Source organism: Canis aureus, chromosome 2, assembly GCF_053574225.1.
Source record: "Canis aureus isolate CA01 chromosome 2, VMU_Caureus_v.1.0, whole genome shotgun sequence".
Classification (NCBI taxonomy): Eukaryota; Metazoa; Chordata; class Mammalia; order Carnivora; family Canidae; genus Canis; species Canis aureus.
Window position 1 is genome coordinate 49,594,553 of NC_135612.1, and position 22,855 is coordinate 49,617,407.

The 22,855-nt window shown below is 43.0% G+C and overlaps 1 protein-coding gene across 6 annotated transcripts in view; it reads right to left on the reverse strand.

Annotated features, from left to right (window-relative positions):
- SV2B (synaptic vesicle glycoprotein 2B) overlaps window positions 1-22,855 on the reverse strand; it is a 173,597-nt gene that overhangs the window by 66,518 nt on the left and 84,224 nt on the right. For all 6 annotated transcript variants that reach the window (XM_077871235.1, XM_077871264.1, XM_077871217.1 and 3 more), the window contains one exon: window positions 5,151-5,997. In XM_077871235.1, the coding sequence (XP_077727361.1) occupies window positions 5,151-5,691 (541 nt within the window). In that variant the 5' untranslated portion in view covers window positions 5,692-5,997. The remainder of the gene's footprint in view (window positions 1-5,150; window positions 5,998-22,855) is intronic.

Sequence of the window (22,855 nt, forward strand, 5' to 3'; positions counted from 1 at the left end):
CGCTAACAACATTTTAACAGACTTTTCTTCCCCAAGTGAGATAGTTCTAGATGAGTGACCCACTAAAGCACAGCACTTGAAGGAACTCACTTGCATCTTTCTGAAAGCTCAGGAAAGTGGCACAGAGGCACTCAGATATTTCTGTTACCTGTCCCAGGGACACTTCTCTTATTTTCTGAAACGGATTCATTTGATTCCAGGGAGAAAACTAACAAAATACTCTATGATTTGAGGCCTGAGTCTGGGGTGTGAGATGTTCTCTTCCGAATTCTCTTCCTTGGAACATCAAGTTCGGAGTCAAGTCTAGAGGCATCACTTTCTGTTTCTTTTTAAAAGGAAGAGATTCAAGAAGAATGAATGAGAAGAGAGGTCACAGACTGGAAGATATTGGCAAAAGACACATCTTGAGAAAGGACTGTTATCCGAAACATACAAAGAACTCTTAAAACTCAACAATAAGGAAACAATCTAATTTTAAAATGGGCCAAGCACCCTAACAGACCTTACAGAAGTTACATATTTGGTAAATAAGCATATGAAAAGATGCTCCATGTGGTATGTCATCAGAGAAAGGTAAGTTAAAACAACAAGGAGACACACCTATGACAATGGCCAAAAAGCAGAACATCAAGGACACCAAATGCTGGCCAGGATGTGGAGCAACAGGAGATCTCATTCACTGTTGGTGGGAATGCAAAATGGTACAGCCACTTTGGAAGGCAGTTTGGCAGTTTTTTACAAAACCAAACGTGTTCTTACCATACGATCCAACAATCACACTCCTTGGTATTTATCCAAAGGAGTTGAAACTTACATCCACACAAAAATCTGCATGCAGATGTTTAAGACAGCTTTATTCTGGTTGCCAAAACTTGAAAGCAACCAAGACGTCCTTCAGTAGGTGAATGGATAAATAAACTGTGGTACATCCAGACAATGGGATCGTATTCAGCACTAAAAAGACATGCACTATCAACCCATGAAAACACATGAAAGAAATGTAAATGCACACTATTCAGGTGAAAGAAGCCCGTGTGAAAAGGCTACATACTGTATGTATGATCCAACTATACAACATTCTGGAAAAGGCACAACCTTATGGAAACAACAACAACAAAATCAGTGGTTTCTGGGGATTGGAGTCAGGGAAGGGCTGAGTGGGCAGAGCACAGAGGATTTTTTAGGGTAGTGAAACATCCTTGTATGATACTATTTATAATAGATGCATGTCATTATACATTTGTCCAAATGCATTGAGTGTATAACACCAAGAGTGAGCCCTAAATTGAAAGTAAAGTACAAATTTGGGGTGACAATGATGTGTCCACAAGGGTTAAACAATTATAACAAATGTATCACTCTAGTGGGGGGTGGAATATTGGTAATGGGGGGAGCCAGGCATGTATAGGGGCAGAGTCATATGGGAAATCTCTGTACCTTCCTCTCAGTTTGGCTGTGAACCTAAAACTGCTCTAAAAAGATTAAGTCTTAGGGGCACCTGGGTGGCTCAGTTGGTTAAGTGTCTGGCCTTGGCTCAAGTTGTGGTCTCTGGGTCCTGGGATCACGTCAGGCTCCCTGCTCAGCAGAGTGTCTGCTTCTCCTTCTCCCTCTGCCTGCTGCTCCCCCTACATGCACGTGCTCTCTTTCTGTCTAATAAAAAAAAAAATTAAGTCTTAAACACACACAAACATACACACACACACACACACACACAGAGGGAAGGGAAAGAAAGAAAGAACTGGGTTAGCACAGAAGAGAGGAGGCCTTGTTACCGGCCAACGTAGGACAGCTTGACCTTAAAAGCCTACAAAAAATAATTTGGCCTGAAAAAAAATGTGCAGTGTCATCACCTGGGAAGATCTAGGCCTGAATTTAGGTGGCTCCTCATTATCAAGCCATCAGTTTAGTAACAATAACAACTATTTAATAATAATAATAACAAGATATCTCAAGCACCTATTACATGCAAGGCACTGTTTTAGGAAAGTTAAATGCATTGAACTCACTGAAACCTCACATAACCCTTAAATTAAAGCCTGTTGTCATCTCCATTTTGAAGGCAAGGAAACGAAGGCATAGAGAAGCTAAGCCACTTTCCCCAAATCACCCTACTAGGAATTGGCAGAGCAAGAACTCAAACCCAGGCCACCTGGCTCCAGCATGCATGCTGCTCCATTATGTCACTGCAAATATAATTTGTGGCAAATGCTGGGAAGGATAATGTCAAGATACAAAGTAGCAAGAAATAACAGTTGTTCAGGACTTATGTAGAGCTGGTTGCTCTACCAGCTTTATCTAATTTAGTTCTTATCAAAAAAAAAAAAAAAAAAAGGTACCATTACCCTAGTCCACATACAGGAAACTCAGAGAATTTATGACTTGCCCAAGGTCACTAACTGACAAATGATATAGTTAGTGGCCAATTCATAGTGGCCAGACTCCAGGGCCCACCCCGTCATCTATGACACCATGTTACCTCTCTGTTGGAAGCAATCTATGGTCCTCTAAGCAATCTATGGGGTTGCTTGATGACATGGAAAGGAGGCCTGTCTCATGGCATGACCTCTTTTCCAAAGACCATGTAGGAAAGAAAGGTAGTATGGTGGAGCAGAATGAGTAGAGACTAAAATCAGACAGACCTGGATTGAAATCTCAGCTCCAGCAATTACTGTGTAAGCTAGAATATAGCTCTCTGAGCCTGCTTCCTGTCGTGTACAAATGGGGTAAAACTCCTCTAACCACCATGGTGACCATGAAGGTCAGATGAGATGGCGTGTGGAAATGCTGGACCCTGGAGACCATTCCACCATCTACTGCCCCGGATCCATTTCCTTGACCACAAAGGGAGCCCCAGAAGTCCATCTCTGGTCTGGTAGTTTGCATGTCCTTCTTGGGCTGAGTCATAGTGTCTTCTTGGTAAATATCGAAAGCAAAATTGCACAAGCATGAGCTCTCCAGATTAGGACCCCGTTCCCTCAACTCCCAGCAATTGCCCTGGGAGCCATTAGTAGCTCCAACTGTACCATGACTCTATTAATGAGGTTGCCAGGCACCAGGATGGCAGAGAGACCAAGAGGGCATGAAATCATTCCTGACATTGCCAATTTGGCCTAATGGGGACCCAGGGTTTCAGCTGAGAATACCACAAAGCAAATCAATGCTTTGGAAATATTTAGATAAGTTAGGGGCTGTATGCTTTGGTTTGGGGCTTGGGGTTTGTTTTTTGCCCTTATCAAAAAAAAAAAAAGGATTTTTTGCCCTTATCAAAAAAAAAAAAAAAAGGATTCAAACTTAAAAGCACAGAGCAGAATTTTTTAAATAAGAATACAATTTTAAAAGCAACTAAAATTTTGTTGGTGTTTAAAAACTTCAGGTGATAGCCTTGCTCCTCAAATCATTCCTTCTACTTGTCCATACTCAGTCTCTTCTGGTTCCCTAACGATCATATCTGACACATTAATCATTTTAAATTGCCCTTTAGTTAGGCAGAAATGGATAAAACAAATTTTAAAAGCTTCCAGGAGCAATTCTTTATTGCAGATGTTTTCTTTATTTTATATCCCAACCTTATTTATAGTGGCTTTATATCAGGGCTGGCAAACTACGCCCACAGGCTAAATCCAGCCCTTTGTCTTTTTTCATAAATAAAGTTTTATTGGAACAAATTATGCCCATGTGTTTGTGTGTTGTCTATGACTTCTTTTGCACTACCAAGGCAGAGTTGAGTGGTGGTGACAGACTATCTGGGCCTGCAGAGCCTAAAATATTTAGTATCTGGGTCTTTATGGAAAATGTTACCAACACTGCTTTAAAAAAAAAAAAGATGTATTTATTTCAGAGAGAAAGAGAGCATGAGGGGACAGGCAAGGAGAGAGAGAATCTGAAGCAGACCCCATGCTGAGCATGGAGCCCAACTCAGGGCTCAATCTCATGACCCTGAAATCAGGACTTTGAGATCAGGACCTGAGCCAAAACCAAGTCAGATGGTTAACTGATTGTACCACCCAGGCACCCTTGCCAGCACTTGCTTTAAAGCAAGTACTAGGGAAAAGAGTTACATAAGATATTTCATAGCACTTATCTCTACAGTAATTAAATAAGTCTCTGTGTTTGTTAATGCCTGTGTGTTCTGCTGTGTGAGTCCCTTGAGAGGCAAAGACTATGTCAATCTGATTCAATATTTTCTCCCCAAGGCTGAACATAGAGACTGGCACACAGTATACATGTAACAAATATTTGTTGAATTAATAAACTAAGTTGCTAGATAGGTTTTGAGTTCTTGAATGTTCTTAAGAATATGACTTACATGAAGTTCTCAAAAACTGTATGTTTGGTAAATAATCAACTGCATGGACTTTACATTTAGAAGTGGATATGTTTGCAAGATGTTTAATAATCAAGACAAACCCTTGTCTGTATTATGATGAATCTCTTGTATACCACGCCATTGGTGCCCTTCCTCTCTCTAACTTAAAATCCTCTTTGTCTCATGTCCTGATATCTGACACTTTGACTCTGATGGTGCCAGTCTCATTACTGACTTGCAAAGCTGGTCCTCCATCCTGTGGAATCCATCTGTCCTTCACAGTGTGGTTCCCAATGGCCTGCAGGGGTTCTAGGGGTAAGTTCAGTCCAGCATGCATCCCCAAGGTACATGGGTAGTCAGCCCAGTAACATCTACGTACAAGAGAAACTGGTAGCAGATGCCACTGGATTCTAGAAGGACACAGAGAGGGCTAAGTGGAACAGGCCTTCTGGCCTACCACTCACAAAATGTGTTTGTCATTTGGATATTGGATATTGGATATTGTCATTTGGATATGTTTGGAGATGGCTTAATATGAAGATGAGAGAGGTCTGACTCTCAAAAAGGCAATAGGATTTGGAAAAAGAAACAAGAACTTGAGAGTCAGACAGACCTGAGCAGGGGTTCAAGCTCCAGTACTTACTAGCTGGGTAAACTTGAGCAAATTAATTGTCTCTGAGATAAATTTACCTTAAAGACAAATGGATGTAAAGTGAGAACATTGCAAAGGCATTGTGATTGATTTAAGGCACCCAATTGTGACAGGTGCTATACAAATTTTATTGCTCTTTCCCCTTCATGATTTAACACCACAAGAGAATGATCTTTGGAAATTTCTACTTACCAAGCATTCCTTTTTTGGAACTGGACAGACACATGTCCTTCTCTGCACTGGGCAGGACGAAACTCACCACGAACACCTCCACTCCATCAGCCATCAGAGCCAAACCCAAGACAAAAAAGAGGATCCACTGGAAACGTCCATGGCCACACTCATCAATGATGGTCTCATACTGGTGGGCCAACTGCTCCTCATCTTCCATCCTCTCGGCCATCAGGTCAGCCTGGCCCCGAAGGCCATCCGCCCTGGAGGGCGCCATCTTGGCCTGCTTGGCCTTGACATCATCTGGGTGAGGGATGCCCTGGTACTCGCCCTCATAGATCTCATCCTCCTCGTCATGGCCTTCTGTAACATCACTCTGTGCATCCTCCTCTGGGTTGGACTCATTGCCACGATAATAGGCATCATTGGGGGCATAGCCCTCATAGTTGTCCTGATACTTGTAGTCATCCATTCCTTGGTTCCGGGACTGCCGGGTCGCCTCTCGAGCTATATCCCTTGCACCGTGGTAAAGGTTTGGGCTATTTCGATAACCATCATCCATCGTATGTGCAGAGGTGTAAATGAAGAAACTGTTTGTGTGACTTCTTGGTTGATTCTCCCTCTTATCTCCCAAACAGAGTAGATTTATCCAAAAACGATGTAAGTATCCTTTTGCATTCGATGTCTATTGGAAGTCTTTGGAAAGTTTCAAATTCTGGTCTGGTCTCCTTCAGTGACCCAGCAGTGTTTTGTTTTGTGGGGGAAATGTTGATTAGAAATGGGGCCAGCTGTTTTCCTTGACAAGGAGCCCACAGGACTTGGCAGCTTGCTGGCAGGCCTGATTTGTTCTGCTACTGAAGGTTATGCCCTGGGAGTACAGAGAAGAGAGAGAGGAAGTGTTACAAAATGCAGAAATTATGAGAAAATACTCTCAGAACTAAATATGTTTACTAATGCCAGTGCTTCACGTGTTAAGTGGAAGAAATCTTGATTAGACATTTGGATTCGTATCAAATGAATAAAGACTGAATCAGTGAGACAAAGTGGAAGGAAAAAAAGAACAGTGGTCAGAGAAGCCCTTAGTGGTATTGATTAATCTATGGAAGGGGTCAACTCTTACACAGGAAGGAAATAGAAAGTGGGCAAAGGAGTCTCAATATAAGACAATTTGTGTTACTTTTTTTTTTTTTTTGGTTTTATTTAATTATTCATGAGAGACACACAGAAAGAGACAGAGGCAGAGAGAGAAGCAGACTTCCTGTAGGGAGCCTGATGTGGGACTTGATCTGAGGACCCAGGGATCATGACCTGAGCCAGAGGCAGACACTCAACCACTGAGTCACCAGGTGCCCCATGTGCTACTGGTTTTCTGTTAGAATTTATCAAGCCTTTGGCAACAGGACACGTTTATTACAACTCAGCTTCTGTTAAGAAAATGCCGGCTTTTCTAACTTTGTTACGAAGTGCCTATACGATTTTACATCTAGAAAGGTGTGGCAAACATCAAGGACTGTTTCTCCGAAGGCCCAACTCACTTGGAGACTCAGCACTGTGGGTCAAGGACCACTGTGACCTTGAACTTGGCTGGAAAAGCTGCTGAAGGCTCAGAGCCAGAGAGCTTGATTCCACCACGTCAGACCTGTGTGACCATGCTCACGTCTCTCTGAGCCTCCATTTTCTCATCTGTAAAATGGGGATAACAATACTAGCTAACTCATAAGGTCGTTCATAAAATGCTTGGGACAGTATCAGACCTGAGTGGGAAACACTATTTAAGCCTTGACATTGTCATTCTTTTTTTTTTTCTTTTTTTCTTTTTTTTCTAGTCTCAGTTGTGGAAACCAGGACCTAGTGCTATCAGAGCCAAAGTCAATCTCCGTGGCCACTTGCTACAGAGTGACTGGCACATTCTGTCCCAATCACATCCTTTCAAAACACAGCTCTTATGAGGTTTGGAGCCACCACCACATGAAGTGTACCATGTGCCAGAAACTGTGCTAAAATGTGCCACATCCCTTCTCCCTAATTCTCACAATGATCAAAACAAGAAGAAAATATTTGTACTTTATTTTACAAATAGAGAAACTGTGGCTCAGATGGAGTTAGGTCAAGATCAAACAGCCAGGAGTCAACGCCAGACCTGCTGATTCCCAAAGTCAATTCTTTCCATGGCACCCGTGCTTCCCAAATGCTATTCAGAGGGACTGTCACATTAAATCACCTGGAGGACTTCAGAATACAGATTCCCAGCACACACAGAGGGGCTGGTTCAAGCTCAGGAGTCCAAGTTTTCACACAGCTCCCCAGGGCAACACGGAGCCCCACCTGCTCCCTGAGCAGCCCTCAGGGGCAGAGGCAAGGCCCATCCCATACACCTGACCCCACTTTAGCTCTCTCTGGCTGCCAGACACCTTCACTGGAACTGCCAGAAACCCACTCCCCAGGTCAACCCACCTGCTGTCATATATACATGCCATCAACCTTTACAGGTCAACCTGTTCCATCTGAAATCCACACTGATCTGTTGCCACATTCAGCAGATGCCACCCCACAATGGACAGGACACACTCATCCTCGCGATGCTGACGGCACAGCCCTGGGCCCCCTGCCCCAATGCCTACCTGCCTGGCTCTCCCCACCTTCAGCCCTGGACAGTCTCCAGCTCTGGAAATCATGTGACTCAAAACCAAAACACACTTCTGGGTGATGCCGGAGACCAGTGGTTCTCAGACGAAGGGTGGGCCCAAACCACAGCGGCTTGAGGCACTTATTAGACACGCAAACCCTGGAACCCCTCCTCCAAAGCCTCTGAACTTGCAGAGCAGTGGGTGAGACCTGGAAACCTACATTTTCCACAAACATCCCAAGGACTCCAGGGGACACCCCTCTCAGAAACAGTGTCATAGGGAGCCAGCAAGAAAGATTTACTAAGGACTGATTCTCACTTTATCTTTTCAGACTTTCACCATCTCTAGTAAATACATTTGTATTAGACCATGCTGGCCTGAACCATGTCAGATTAATATTCTAAATGTTTTTATTATATCCATTTAGGAACCACAGGAAGAATATAAATCACATGTAAACAGCATGAGAGTTTCACAGAATGCTATAAAAAAAAAAAAAAAAAAAAACAGGGAAAGAATGCCAACTGCCTGAGATCTGGTGTGTTATTTCCATCCTGGGGGCTCTGCAAAAAATGTCATGAACCAGGAATGATAGATTTGCAATTCTAAAAGCACATGTGGGAAATGTCACAAGGGGCAGAGGTCCTGGGATTTGCTTTGTGGAAAGAAACGGATCTTCGTTGAAGCTGATTCCACTTATCTGATCCAGTGAAATGAACTGCTGCAAATGGCAAGCGCAGTAGAGTAGACAGGAATTGCTGTCGGGTGTTGTAGGGTTGTTTTCTCTTCCATTGAGAAATGCCAAGTTATCTTTCCAGCAAAGCTTTTCGTAGAGAATATAATCTTTAATCACTTTCAGTGTTATGGGTTGAAATGTGAATCCCTAAGAAGGTATATTGAAGCACTAATCCCCAGGACCTCAGAATGTGACCTTATTTGGAAATATGGTCTTTCTAGAAGTAATTGAGTTAAGATGAGATCATTAGGGTGGGCTCTAATCCAGTATGACTGATGACCTTATACAGAGGGGAAATTTGGACTCATATACTGATCTGAATAGAGGGAAGATGACATGACACCGGGAGAGTGCCACCATCAACAAGCCGGGGAATAACTAAGGCTACCTGAAGCTAGAGGAGAAGCCTGGAACAGTTTCCCTCACTGCCCTCCAAAGGAACTAATTTTGGATTTCTAGCCTTCAGAACCATGAGACAGTGAATTTCTTTAAGCCACCCACTTTGTGGTACTTGGTTATGGCAGCCCCAGCCAAGAAACTAATGAATTCAACATTAACCTAACCAGCAATAACAAAAGAAGCACGAGAGCCACTATGTACCGAAAAGCAAACTCATTTATCTTCACAGCCAGTAGTGAAGCAAAACCATTCTCTCCATTTCATGGATGAAGAAAACTGAGGGTTAGGGAGGAATAAAGAATGTGTCCAAGTTAACGTGGAGAACCGATGTCAGGGATTAGGTTTGAAGCAGGTTCACAGAGAACCTTAAAGAGGAGGTACAAGGGAGAGAGGCTGAACTCCAAAGAGATAAGTCAAGGTCACACATGGAGTTACCTGCAGAGCCAAGAGTGGCATCAAGCTTCCGATACCCTGGTTAGGCTTTGTGCACCCATCCTCCACAAAGGTCCCCCAGGACCTTTGGTGCTTCAGACATTGTGATTAATATGATATGACTTGAGCCCCATTCTCAAGATATCCACCCCTCATGGAAGAGTTAGAAAGAACAATGCAGTAATAAAAATGACGATCTTAATTATTAATAATATTATCTTTTATTTATCAAATACTTGCCTGTGGCTTTGTGCTAGGTACTATGCTAAGTGTATCATATGTATCCTGAATTTTTAACCAGGACAACAACCCTACAAGGCAAGGAGTATCATTACAAACTCATTTCACAGTGAACAAGACTAATGCTAGGACATCACAATCGTAGGCTCTCCCAAGGTGGTTCAGAAGAGGGACGGGTTGTTTATGCGCTGGGATGTGCTAGCATCCTAGAAGCTGGGGACTGTCAAGGGCAGGAAAGGGCTCAGAGAAGCCAGAAGGGAGAGGAGGCCATTGCACACTGGAGAACAAGGATCAGTAAAGTTATGGAGGAGAGCATGGCTTAACTTGTTTGGGCAGCAATGAAGCACCTGCCTATAGTGGATGATCCTAGAAGGGAGGCTTACAGGCGATACACTGGGGGAGGGAAGATCAGTCAGTCTGCACACCCTGCTCTGGGACTGAGAATTTTCCTCTGAGCAAAGGGAGCCATGACAGTTGTTGAAGTGGGCAGAGCAGTGTGTCACGCAGAGCAGGGATCTAGAAAGATCTCCCTGGTGGGGATACGTGGCCTGGTTTCTAGGGAGAAGACCTGTGAACAATGAAAACTAAGTAGAAGTTTTCATGGAGGGGAGGAGTAATAATCCAGAGGTGAGGTTAGGCCAGGATAAAGGTGGGGGCCATGAGAAGAGGAGGACAGATATGAGGAGACTCCCACAGGAGAGTAAGTGCTACATTTCCTGTCAGCTGAGAAGGAGAAGATGAGGTGACTAGGATGGTGGTGACTCTAGGGAGGGGTGCAAACTCTAGCCAGGAAATCTTTCCAGAATGCTCCAGTTGCTGTATAATGAAAACAAACAAAAATATTTTTCCAGACATCTTTCAGACTGCCTTTCTGGTGGGGTGGTGGGACACAGAGCAGAGTGGTTCAAAAGCACAAACCGGTGTCAGAGGGCCCCAGTCCAAGTCCTGACTGCCACGCCCTATGACCTGGGCACAAGCTCTTAACCACTCTGTGCCTCAATTTTCTTATCTGTAAAATGACTATAAAAGTACCCACTTGAGATAACCCATGAAGAGCGCTCAGCCTGGTGCTTGGCGCAGATGTGATTGATGTAAATTTGATATAATTACCGTTGTTGTTGCTGTCATTATGATCATTATCTGACTGCGCGTTGACAATTAAAATGTAGCCAGGATCTCAGCTTGAGCCCAGCCCAGCTCTGCTTGAGATGTGGGGGTCCATCTGGGCCATGCTGGGGAACCAAATACAAGAGAAAAACAAACTGACATTTAGCTCCTCCTGAAAACCACTGCTCTCAGATGTATGCCAGCCCTAACCACGTCAGCCTCTTCTCTCACCTCTCACATTCTCTGAACCTCGGGGTCTGTGCTATTCGACTCAGCATCACTGTGTGGTAAACCCTTGCATGTAATTAAATATCATGAAGAACAAAGCTAAAAATAATATTATAATAAAATGATGTAATGCTTCCCAAAATGTGTGCTCTAGAATGTTAGGCCTTTCATAAGCCCATTTCAGGAGGGGTGAGGGGAGGAGGGGGAGAGAATTGCAAGAGCAAATAAGTTTAGGAAACATGGCATATCCTATTCACCATTCTCTTCTGGAGATTAAAACTGTACATTTCTATGTTAAAGTCTGTGAAAGGGATGCCTGGGTGGCTTAGCAGTTAAGCGTCTGTCTTCGGCTCAGGGCGTGATCCTGGAGTCCCGGGATCAAGTCCCATATCGGGCTTTCTGCATGGAGCCTGCTTTTCCCTCTGCTTATGTCTCTGCCTCTCTCTTTTTGTGTTTCTCATGAATAAATAAATAAAATCTTAAAAAAAAAAGAAAACTCTGTGAAAGACCTAAATAGATATCTATTTAATACCACAACGAGCTGTACCACATACCCATTGGAACAACTCCAATCAACAGACAGACAATAGCAAGGATGGGCTGGGATGTGCTGAATCAGAACCCTCAAACATTGGGGCTAGGAATGAAGAATGGTTCATCTCCTTTGGAAAACAGTTTGGCAGTTTCTTAAAATGTTAAGCATGCACTTACAAAATAAGCCAGCAGTTCCATCCTAAGAATCTACCTGGGAGAAATTTTAAAAAAATAAAAAACAAACATATGCCCACTCTAAAGACTAATACAGGAATGCTGATAATAGTATAATCTATAATGGCCCCAAACTGGGAACAATACAAACATCCATCACAAAATGTGGTATATCCAGGCAATAGTATAATCATCAGCAATAAAAAAGCACAAGGTACTGATACATACTACAACATGGATGAACCTCAAAAACATTATGCCAAGTCAAAGAAGCCAAACACCAAAGGCCTTATATTATAGTATTCCATTGATATGAAATGTCCAGAACAGACAAAAATCCATAGAACCAGAGTGCAGATTATTGGTTGCCAAAGCGAGGGGTGGAAGTGGGGATTGACTGTAAGTAAACTTCAGGAAATTTGGGTTGGGGGAATGACAGAAATGTCTTAAAACTGGATTGTAGTGATGGTTGCACAGCTTCATAAGTTTACTAAAAAACCATTGAAATGTACACTCATGACTGGATTTAATGGTATATACGTTATACCTCAATAAAACTGGTGTTCTTTCCCTCACCAAAATAAATCCATTTAACTTGTTGAAATCAGTGTTTCCCATAATCACCAACTCTTTTTCCTTGGAACCTGTGTTAACATCCATGGAATCCAGGCTTTTCTGAACAGTTACACACTGATTTTGTGCCTATAGTTGTAGGTATATTCATCCTATGATTTTCTCGTGTCTTGAAAGCCCACTTGGTGAGCATCCCAAAGTCTACTTGCATGTGGGACCAAGAGCTTCCTATTGGAAGAGAGAAGTGGGGAGCACAGCCTGGTCACAGCCCAATGGGTCACAACTGGAGGAAATGTGTAACTCAGATTTTTCACTGGATTCAGTCAAATCTTGGTGATGTATCAAGAGCCTGGAATGTAGCAACTTCAGCGCAAGCAATAACAAAGGATGGTCCCCGTAGTAAAGATACTAATGTCCTCAACACTCACCCCTGGAAAGCTGGGCACACTCTCTGGCCCCATTGGCAGGAATCACCAGTAGCTGTACCCTCAAGTGCAATTGGCTTTGAAGGGAGATTCACTCTAGTGAGCCAGGGCAGAAGAAAATGGCAGACAACCTAGACCAGAAGGACTAATACACCAAGTCATGAGCTAGACTTGAGCACTCCTGAAATTATTTGGCAGGAATTTAGGGGGAACTGAGGCATATAAAGGTTTGTGAGTAAATGTTATTTGAGAATCCTGCTGTAATTCTACTTACATGAACAAGAGGTGGGGTAGTCAACAAACTCCAGTGGGTAGTAATCAGATGTTCAATGGGTCAGTTAGCTTTGCAGGCACCTCTTCCTTAAGTTCCCATCCTAATTGTGTAAGTCATATCAAAAATGAGTGCTGAGAGAGGTCAGGAGGACTCAGTATAAAACATTGTAAGCTGGGTAAGAGAAAGATCACCAGATCACAGGATAGAGAACCTGAGTTAAAGTCCTATCTCTTAGGGCAGCCCGGGTGGCTCAGCAGTTTAGTGCCGCCTTCAGCCCAGGGCGTGATCCTAGAGACCGGGATCGAGTCCCACATTGGGCTTCCTACATGCAGCCTGCTTCTCCCTTTGCCTGTGTCTCTGCCTCTCTCTGTGTGTCTCTCATAAATAAATAAAATTTTTAAAAACAAAACAAAACAAAAAAACAAAGCATTATTTAGAACATCAAACCTGGAAAACAAGCATATATTAAATAATGGGGAATAGGTAAATAAATGTTCACATACTCATACAGTTAAATATTACCATGTTATAAAAATTATGTTCTTTGAAAGACTTATTAAAAAAAAGAAGAAAATGATCGCACTATAATAGTAGGGGAAAATGCTAAGCAAATCATATATTCATATCATTTTACCAGTAGTTTCCATAATATTATATATTACAAATATGTATTTTTATTATGCAAATGTCTCCAGCAGGGTGATTTGTTAAGATGTTAATGTTTGCCTGGTACTCCCTGAAATGCTAATTTTCTCCCTCTTGGCTCCTCTGTGTGCTAAAGGCAAGTAATGTTTTCCATGGTGTGGTCCTCAAATCACCTGCAGGAGAATCATTTTGTGCCAGATAAATACAGATTCCTGGACCCCATTCCAAATCTTCTGAAACAAAAAGGGGACAGAAATCTGTTTTGCTAGCAAGTTCTCCAGGTAATTTGTGCTTACTCAAGGTCAAGAATCTCTGCCCTATGTTCTTCCTTCCTCAGGAAGCAGGTGACATTTATGTGTGTTATCGATTCAAGGGCAAGACCAAAGAAGGCTCCTACCCAGTCTTCACACAATTAGGCCCTCCAGGAGCTAAGCTAAAAGGGAAGACAACAGGTACTGGTGTTTTGACATGTAGATGAGGTGCCCAAGCTCTGGGACAGGGGAACTCTAAGAAGTAGGAAGTGAGTTCCCTGAGAGGAGACCCCAGTCCCTCTTGTAGGCATCACTCTGGATGGGGAAGAGCTGGGGACATCTATGGAGACTATTAACCCTGCAGCCTTGAGACCAGCCACGTGGATCCCACCCAGTCGTACAATCCATAAACAGAAACAAGAATTGTTGAGTGGTGTCACTGTATTCATCCACACTAAAACTGCCTAGCAGATGGTGCAAAGCTGGCTCCTGTAGGCAGACCTGAGAAGCAGCAAGAACAAGGACCATGGTGGCCATAGCCATGGGCTGTGAGCCAGGCACTCCCTCTGTTCAGGGGACCACATAAGTGGTCCAGCAGAGCAGGGAAGGAAGCTTTTACAAAGAGTGATAATGGCCATCTTATCAACACTACTTGCGATTTGATGAAGAAAAACACTTTTAATGTTCTTTCTTGCCCTGGGTAATGTTATAAAGCAAATTCTTGCCCACCGCACACATTTTCAGATACCAGCTTTGCTTCTTATAAGCTCAGAAAATCAGAGCAAGTTATTTAACCTTTAGGCTGCAGTTTCTTCATGTGTGAAATGAAAAGAATACAGATTTTTATTCATTGGGTTGTTATGAGAATTAAATGAGTCAATATGTTCAGAAACATTTGATAAGAGCTCAGCAAAAATAGCTATTGTTATATCAATGCCCAACACATAGATCTGCATTTCTACATATTTATTAACCTCTGCAGCAATGCATAACAGGGCCAAAATGACAATAAGAGCCTTACCTTCACCCTACTACTTGAGCAGCAAATCTGCAGCCTTTGAGGTGAGACCTTCTGGATGTTTAGCACTCCACTCTGCTGCAACCCTGCTCTGAATCCCCACCCCCAACCCTCACTCCCAGACCAGGGTCTTGACCACCTCTCCCCACCACCCTATGTCAGCTCCCTTCTCTGGGGATCCTGACCCTGACCCACATCCCTGTAGTCATGAGCTAATATTGTGCTCCTAAATGATTGATGCCTAAGGCTGGCATTTCCCAAAGTGGAAGATGCTATATCTTTTGTGGGACCTGACATCATTTCAAAAGATGTTCAAGCATAGCATTAAATACCATAGAATCACAGAGAAGAAGGGTGATTGTATTTTCAATGTTCTTTCAATCCCTTTTGATAGTCAGGGACATCAAAATCTTCTTTGGGGGACCAGTACAGCTCTACCACCTACCTGCTAACTAGTGAATTGCCCTTTTGCAACAAAGTGAGAACCTTTTGCAACAAAGTACAAACAAGATTAGCTTCGTAGCCTTTAGCAGGGAACAGTGTCTGGCTGAACATCAGTAACATAAAACTGTGTTGTTTTCATTGTGTTTGTTTTTATAGTTACCCTATGGTTACAGGAGTGATATAGTTTCCTTCCTAAGTAAAGGTATTCTGTTAATAAGAATGAGTTGATTTTTTTAATTAAATGGGAGTACAGGTGATGTTTGATCTTTGCCAGTAATATGGTAAAAGTCTCAAGAATCATGCATGATTGATGGAAAACTGGCAAATACCACCCAGACAGAAAATGCCGTCTTCCAAGTAGAAGGAACGCAACATTTTCTCACTTGAGTACTAAAAATGTATCATCTCATTTAACTTCACAACACTGCAAGATGGATATCCTTATTTCTCTATTCCATAGAAGATAAAACAAGCTCAGAGAGGCTAAGGCACTTGTCAAGGTTATACAGCTAGTAAGTTCAAGAGTCAGATTCAAACTCTCCACCTATACTAGGCTTCTGCCCCCTTACCCTTACTTCCTCTCCTGCTGCCAGCTCAAAAAAAAACTTACATGTGCGCAGGAATCTATTGGCTACTACTGAGAGGGCCTGCCCACCAGACAACTCAGAGCCCCCAACCCAGGTCCTTGGGATCTGGGTTCCTCTATTCTATACCAGAACATTCTTCTACCATCCCACTTTACCTTACAATCAGGCACACTCAACAACGAGTATATACTGTCCATGAACAACTGAGCACAACCCTGGTATGTTCACTTAGAAACACACGTGCCCAAGTAAATGATCAAACTTACAAAATTATATAGGGAATCCTGCAAATGTGGATGGAAAATTTTCCCATTCTTCCTTCTAGGTTCTTTGACTGACCTAATAATTGACATAAGATAGATTAACAGGAAAAAAATTTTTAATTTTGTATGTAGAGGAGCACTATAAAAATATGATACTCAAGTGACCAAAGCAGGCAGCTTTTAAACCTTTTAGACAAAGAAACAATAAATTTGTGAAGAATTGACCAGATGAAGCGATTTGATCTTGGGATAGTAAATTAGTTAAGAAGTGATAAGTGTTCTTCACACAGCCCTCTTGGCCCTCAATTCCCTATGTTTGGTGACAAGGATTCCTTCTACCCTCCTGGTACAAGGAGCATATCTTTCACAAGGGGGATTTATTTCCTGCTTTCAGAGGAACAAAGGAGAATCTGAGGATCCTTCTTGCAACAATTCTTTCTTAAGTAAGCTCAATTCAAAATAGTCAATAGGTCAAGGCATCTTTTGGGGTGGCATATTCTGTTCTTCTTCGGTGATGCCAAATTATCTAATGATGTACCTGCAAGGGAGCTGATGGGTCAAGAGGGAGTGCAGGAGGATTCTGGGAGGATGGCTGGAGATAAATGTGGAAAAGAAGTTAGAGCCAGACTGGGAAGGTCCTTGAGTGACAACAAAGGGTATTCAACTAATTGATGTCTCAACACTCAAGGAGGCTAGAAGAAGATAAAAGAATGGCAGCAAGTTTTGTTTTGTTTCCTGAGAAGCAATACTTCCTTTGGAAAGAAAAGAGCTGTTAAAATTGAACCCCTTTGCTACACAGATCCACCAGGAGCCTTAGAGGACACAACACAGAGCTATCTAAGGGAACATTTATAGGTAGGTCACGTTGCTGGTGGACTTCAATCTCCCAGAGCAAGAAGAGCTATTAGAACCTGCTGCGCCTTTCAGACACATTTTTGTCCTTCCCCAAATAGATGTGATTCAAAAACAGTTCTCCTGGTTGAAAGACCGGCTTGAAGAGAAGGAACAAATAGTTTAGACAACTACACCAATAATAGAATTGAATATAACTTTGAAGACTACCATGGCCATCATCAAAGAAAGCCAGAGATCCCCTCCTTATGCGGCCCGCAGATTTTGCCAGCTGACCCTATTTGCTTTTAACTTTTGACATGAAGCCAAACAAACAAGGTCTGGAGTCATGCCCTGCGTTCCACCCCACTGACACAGCCTTGCGCATCGCTCAACTGGATTCCCTCGACACAGTCATCCCCCTTCCACGCAGCGTGGCTCAAATCTCTTAAGTAGCTTCTCAAGACCTTCAAAACACTGTCCTTAATTTGCCCTTGAAAGACCCTCATGAAAATCTATCCACCTCCCTGGCTTCATTTACTCCCTTCCTGGTAGCCCCGTCCTAGGGGATTAGCCCTACTGAATTGTCATTATGATAGTCGGTCCTGATTTCATGAGTACTTTGGTGGGCTCCTATATTACATGGTAGGTGCTGGGTGCCAGGTGCCATGAACCCCAAGGAGATTATAACAAGCTTCTGCCTTCATAGCCCTCATATTCTAGCTGATTGCAATTTTACTAAATATAAAAACAACAGTCTTTCTGTAAGGATAGAGTCTTCTTTTCACCCATGAGCTATTCTCCATCTTTTGCTTTGTTAGAACCTTTGCAAATCTACCCCCCAAAAAGTAAAAATACAGAACTGGCATGAAACAAATATGTTACTCCAGGAGAGGATTCTGGTTAAAAGTCTGGATCTCTAAAAACTTTGAAGATACAGATCCGTGAAGAACATAAAGACTGGCAGATGGACAAACTGATGGAGATGATATCAAGGAGAATCCAAGACCTTCCCAATGTGCCCCAAAGGCAAGTCCGAAAGCCGATACAGCCAGGATGGGCACTTCTGGTGCCCTGATGCCCTGATTGGCCTGTGCGCTCCTCTTAGCCTTCCTGTATGTTTTTTTCTTGAAACTAACCAGCTTTTTGCTACATTCTAGCCTTGCAATGACTCAGGTGCCCAAATACCTCCTTCTCCAGAACGGCCTGCATTTCCCATCCTCTGCGGCTGGGGCCCATGGGCTTACCCAACACTGCTTGGCTAGGGTCTCCTGGTCCCTGCTGTCCAATTATGGCTCCACCCTGAACCCCATCAGCCTGCAGCTCTCCCAGTGCCAGAAACCTCCCCACACCTCTCACTTTGGGGAAAGCATAAGTAGAGGCTCATAGCTCGTCTTGTACTTATCAGTCCCGTGTATTTCCCTGAAATAATAATTTTTTTTTTAATTACCTCGGTATGTCCGAATTCCTGTCTGCATCTCCTCATTATCCTGGAATTACTCAGGCTCTGGGTGTGATAGGCCCTCTGGTTCTTCTCCTTCCCCTTCCCCCACTCTAGTGTATTTAGTCTCCATAATTAGCACCCCATCCCCTTCTCTCCATCCTCCAGCCCCTAATTCAGCTTTGGCAAAGTATAAACTTTGTAATTAGAAAGGGCTAAAATGTTGCCAGGATTGCAAACATATTTAGTGCTGCAGCCTAGCGTTTTGTACAGTTCTGGGCTCTGCTCCAAATCCTAGAGTAACAGGGAAAGGATGGGGAGAGGAAGAAACCCTTTAATGAGCTCGTAGTATATGTTGGGAGCTTTCTCACTCAATCTCATATAATCCTCACAAAGTCTGAGGAGAGAGTGCTTGGGAAACAGGAGCTGAGAGAGGTCAAGGGCATTGCCCAAGGTCACAAATCTGGAGAGAGACCATGCCATACCTCACAGCCTCTGCAGAGCTCTGCGGGTTTCCCCACAATATCACAGAACACCGCATATTATCTGTCTGGCATCCCTGGCTATTTGAGGGATGCATCTTTGACGTACCCTTTTCCACTGTTTGGCTTACTGTTGAAATTACTCCTACATATTTGGCAAGGACAATTTTCAAATGATGTCAATGTTTTAAAGAACTCTACTTAAACCACCAAAAATAGTGTTGTCCCATTGCTTACCCTCACAGCTGACCACCTAGATCACTAAGCGCCTTGAGGACAGGGTCCATCTCACATTCATCTTTGTCTCCTAGCAGGTGGCAGAACTTTGCATTGATAAGTCCTCAATAAATATAATATTGCGGGGATGCCTGGGTGGCTCAGCGGTCAAGCGCCAGCCTTCATTCAGCCCAGGGCATGATCCTGAAGTCCCAGGATCGAGTCCCACATCAGGCTCCCTGCATGGAGTCTGTTTCTCTCTCTGCCTATGTCTCTGCCTCTCTCTCCCGCTCTGTGTCTCTCATGAATAAATAAATAAAATCCTTAAAAAATTTTTAAATAAATATAATATTACAAAAGAAAAATAAAGAGGATACTGGACTCCTGCCCAACTGAAGCCCAGAGCAATAGAGACCCAGGTAACCCACCACAGCATCCTTTAAACTGCCCTTGAGATGAAAATGAACTCTGAGAGAGAACGTGTGCTATCTCCTGGCATCCAGAGTGTAGATCAAAAGGAGGGGCAGGTAGGAGAGAATCTGAGTGACAGCAAGATCATTTTTTTGAAGATGTGTCTTCACTGTCCTCCTATTCCTACATTGCTTATTATATAGAGGGCTGTCATACACAAGGAGGGAAGAAGATGAATTGTGAGAAGACCTGGCAGGGATATTTTCATGGGCTCCTCCACTGTTACTAGAATCATTCTAGAAACAGATGGCACATCACTGCAACGCGTCTCATGAAGGACAGTTCCTCCTCAGGCCTCATCTGGGGTCCACCTCCAGAGCAGCCTGCTGTTGTCATCAGGAGCCTTGAAACCAAATCCTCAATGTCTTTCTGCATTCTGTGAATATACGGGTGTCATGAACAGAATGATCTTCAGAAACTTTCACCCCTGAAACCAGCTAATCCAGTGTTGTTTTCATTTCAAAGGGGGAAAATACCACTTTCTTCATCATAAACCACACAGTAATGATTCCCCCTAGAGATCTAAAGAAAAGGAGGTTATTTGCAAGCTGTTGTGCATATAAGTAGGACAGACACACGGTTTGCAAAATGGAAGTGGTCTCTGCGGGAGAAGTGGAAAGAAGCAGCTCAGACACTGGTCAGTTTCTAGCACATCAGAAAAGCTATAGCTGCTTCCTCTAGGCTCAAAGACCTTGGTTAGGCTGTTGATCTCAAGCTGACCACTCAAGCTTGATAGACATGCTCCTAATAAACCAGCCCTTTGTTTGGATGAACTGGACAAATCACTTCCCTGGTGGGCATCACACTGGCCACTTTCAGTTTCAGAGACTAGAAAGACACCCCACTGAGGCAACTCTTGGCTCTTGACGCAGGATGCTTTCCACAGAGGTATTCTTCAGGCCCACCTTTTAAAATTTGCAGCAGATGAATGCTTTCAAGAAAGCTGCTTATGATTCCATTTCACATCTCTTACAGAGCAGTCTCAACCAAAATGCCCCTTTCTCACTCTCCCAGGCCTCTCTGAAAGACGCACATCCCCAGAGCTGGGTCATAGTCTTCTTTCCTATTAGGGGTGATGTAGCAAAATAATGGATCCTAACATCAGAACAGCAGATCAATCAGAGGACCCATCCTCCCTCCTCTGGACACCCCTGACTTTAAACTTGCTCTCTTTATAGTATAATCAAGACCAGAGAAAAGACAGCAGGTACACTAGCCAGGTCTAACACTTGTAACTTCATGAGCACATCACTTGATAAATGAGAAGACAACTTCCTTATCCTCTTAAGGAGTCATGGATCCCCTCGACCCCACCCCCATTCACTCAAAGTGATTGCATGACCTTTAGCTTCCCAGAGGGCATTTTGCACAATGTGCCCAGATGGACAGCCCTTCCAAAGTCCCCAACAAACTGGAAGTTTTCAATCTGATTATAGTCCAAAGAAATTCCTGAAGGGGTTTCTGACTTTTCTGAACTGAAATTCAAAATAGGAGCCATAGCCGAGCCTCTGAAGAGCAGCCCCATGTGGATCTGTGAAGCATCCATATATAGATATAGCATACATATGGCTATATGCATGAACCTTCTGGAAGGGTGAACTTCTGTAACATAATATTAGCAATAGTTACCTCTGAGAAAGGAGAATCATGTGCATTATACCAAGACAATAAAGCCTTCTAGAAGAAGAGGATGCAAAGGAGGGAGAAGAGGAGAAAATGCAGCAATAAAGAATCACTGACCTTTCAGAAGTACAGTGAGTTGGGAAGCTTTAGGCAAATGTTTATTCACAAACAAAAACTGGGGCCCCTCTTTCAGCATTAGATCAGCATCGGTTTGAATCTGAGTTTAGATTTGAAAGTTACTTGACCCCCTTCAATGTCTGTTTGCCCCTCTGTTAAAAACCGGTTCCGGGTGTCTGGGTGACTCAGTTAGCTGAACATCTGACTCTTGATTTTGGCTCAGGTCATGATCTCAGGGTCTTGGGATTGAGGCCCACATCAGGCTCAGCAGGAAGTCCACCTAAGATTCTCCCTCTCCCTCTGCTCCTACCCACCCCCACCTCTGCTAGCTCTCTCTCTCTGTCTCTCAGATAAACAAACAAATAAGTAAATAATTTTAAAAGTTTCATAAGGAGACCTTGGGCTGGCTTAGTTGGTAGAGTATGCAACTCTTAATCTTGTGGTCATGAGTTCAAGCCCCATATATGGCATATAGTTTACTTAAAATCATCCCTCCCCACCCGCAAAAAAAAAAAAAAAAAAAAAAAGTAAAAACAAAAAAAAAAAAAAAAAGGGAAAAACATAACAGGCTCCTAAGGTGGTGGTAAAGGTTAGAAGAAAGCAACTGGATAGATAAATAAGCATCAGTTTATGTGTGTAAATCCCAATAAGTTTTATCTACCATCATCAACTCTCAACCTACATCACAGATGTGGGTTAATTTTTCTTGTAAACAAACACCCTTATTCAAAACTAAAAAGTGTTAGACATTTACAAGAAATGAAGGAATCATCCTCATGCACTTGTCCAGTAGAACTTTCTGTGCTGCCCATTGATGTAGGAAACAGGCAAAAGAAAAAATTAAATTTCCTTACTGCCTACAGCCCGTTGACAAGTCCTTGAAACAGAGCGGGCTTCCTCTGGGAGCTCAGTTCTCTACAGTAATAAATGACTTTTTCCTCACAATAGCTAGCCCCCTCAGGATCCTGGAAACCTTGTTTCCAAAATTCCTTGGAGGCTTATACTGTCCCTCATCCCTTCCCAACTTGAAAGTTTATTTATCAGCCACTCCTCACAACCCCAGTGCAGCTCTTTCTGCCCATGTGTCCTGATCCTATGCTTTAATAAAACCACCTTTTTGCACTAAAGACGTCTCAAGAATTCTTCCTTGGCTGTTGGCTCTGAACCCCAACATTTCCACTAGCCACAACTGGCCATTGAGAACTTGAAAAGTGGTTAGTGGGACTGAGGCTCTGAATTAATTTAAATTTAAATTCAATTTAAATAGCCACACAGGGCTAATGTTAGACAATGCAGATCTCGGCAGAACTCCTTCCACCAAGGGGACAATGAGCTTCAGAGACAGTAAGGAAGTTAGCAGAAGTTCTCTACCTTCCAGAACCCATCTCACACTAAACTCCACTTCTCCAGCCTAAAGTCATGGTTCTACTGGTCCCCAACTTCCTTTAAAGAAAATGCTCAAGTGAAGAAATCCAGATAAAGAAAGAAAGAAAGAAAGAAAGAAAGAAAGAAAGAAAGAAAAGAAATCCAGATGGTTTGCACTAAAAACATATGAAATTCAAGCAAAACCAGAACAAGATCACTGTAT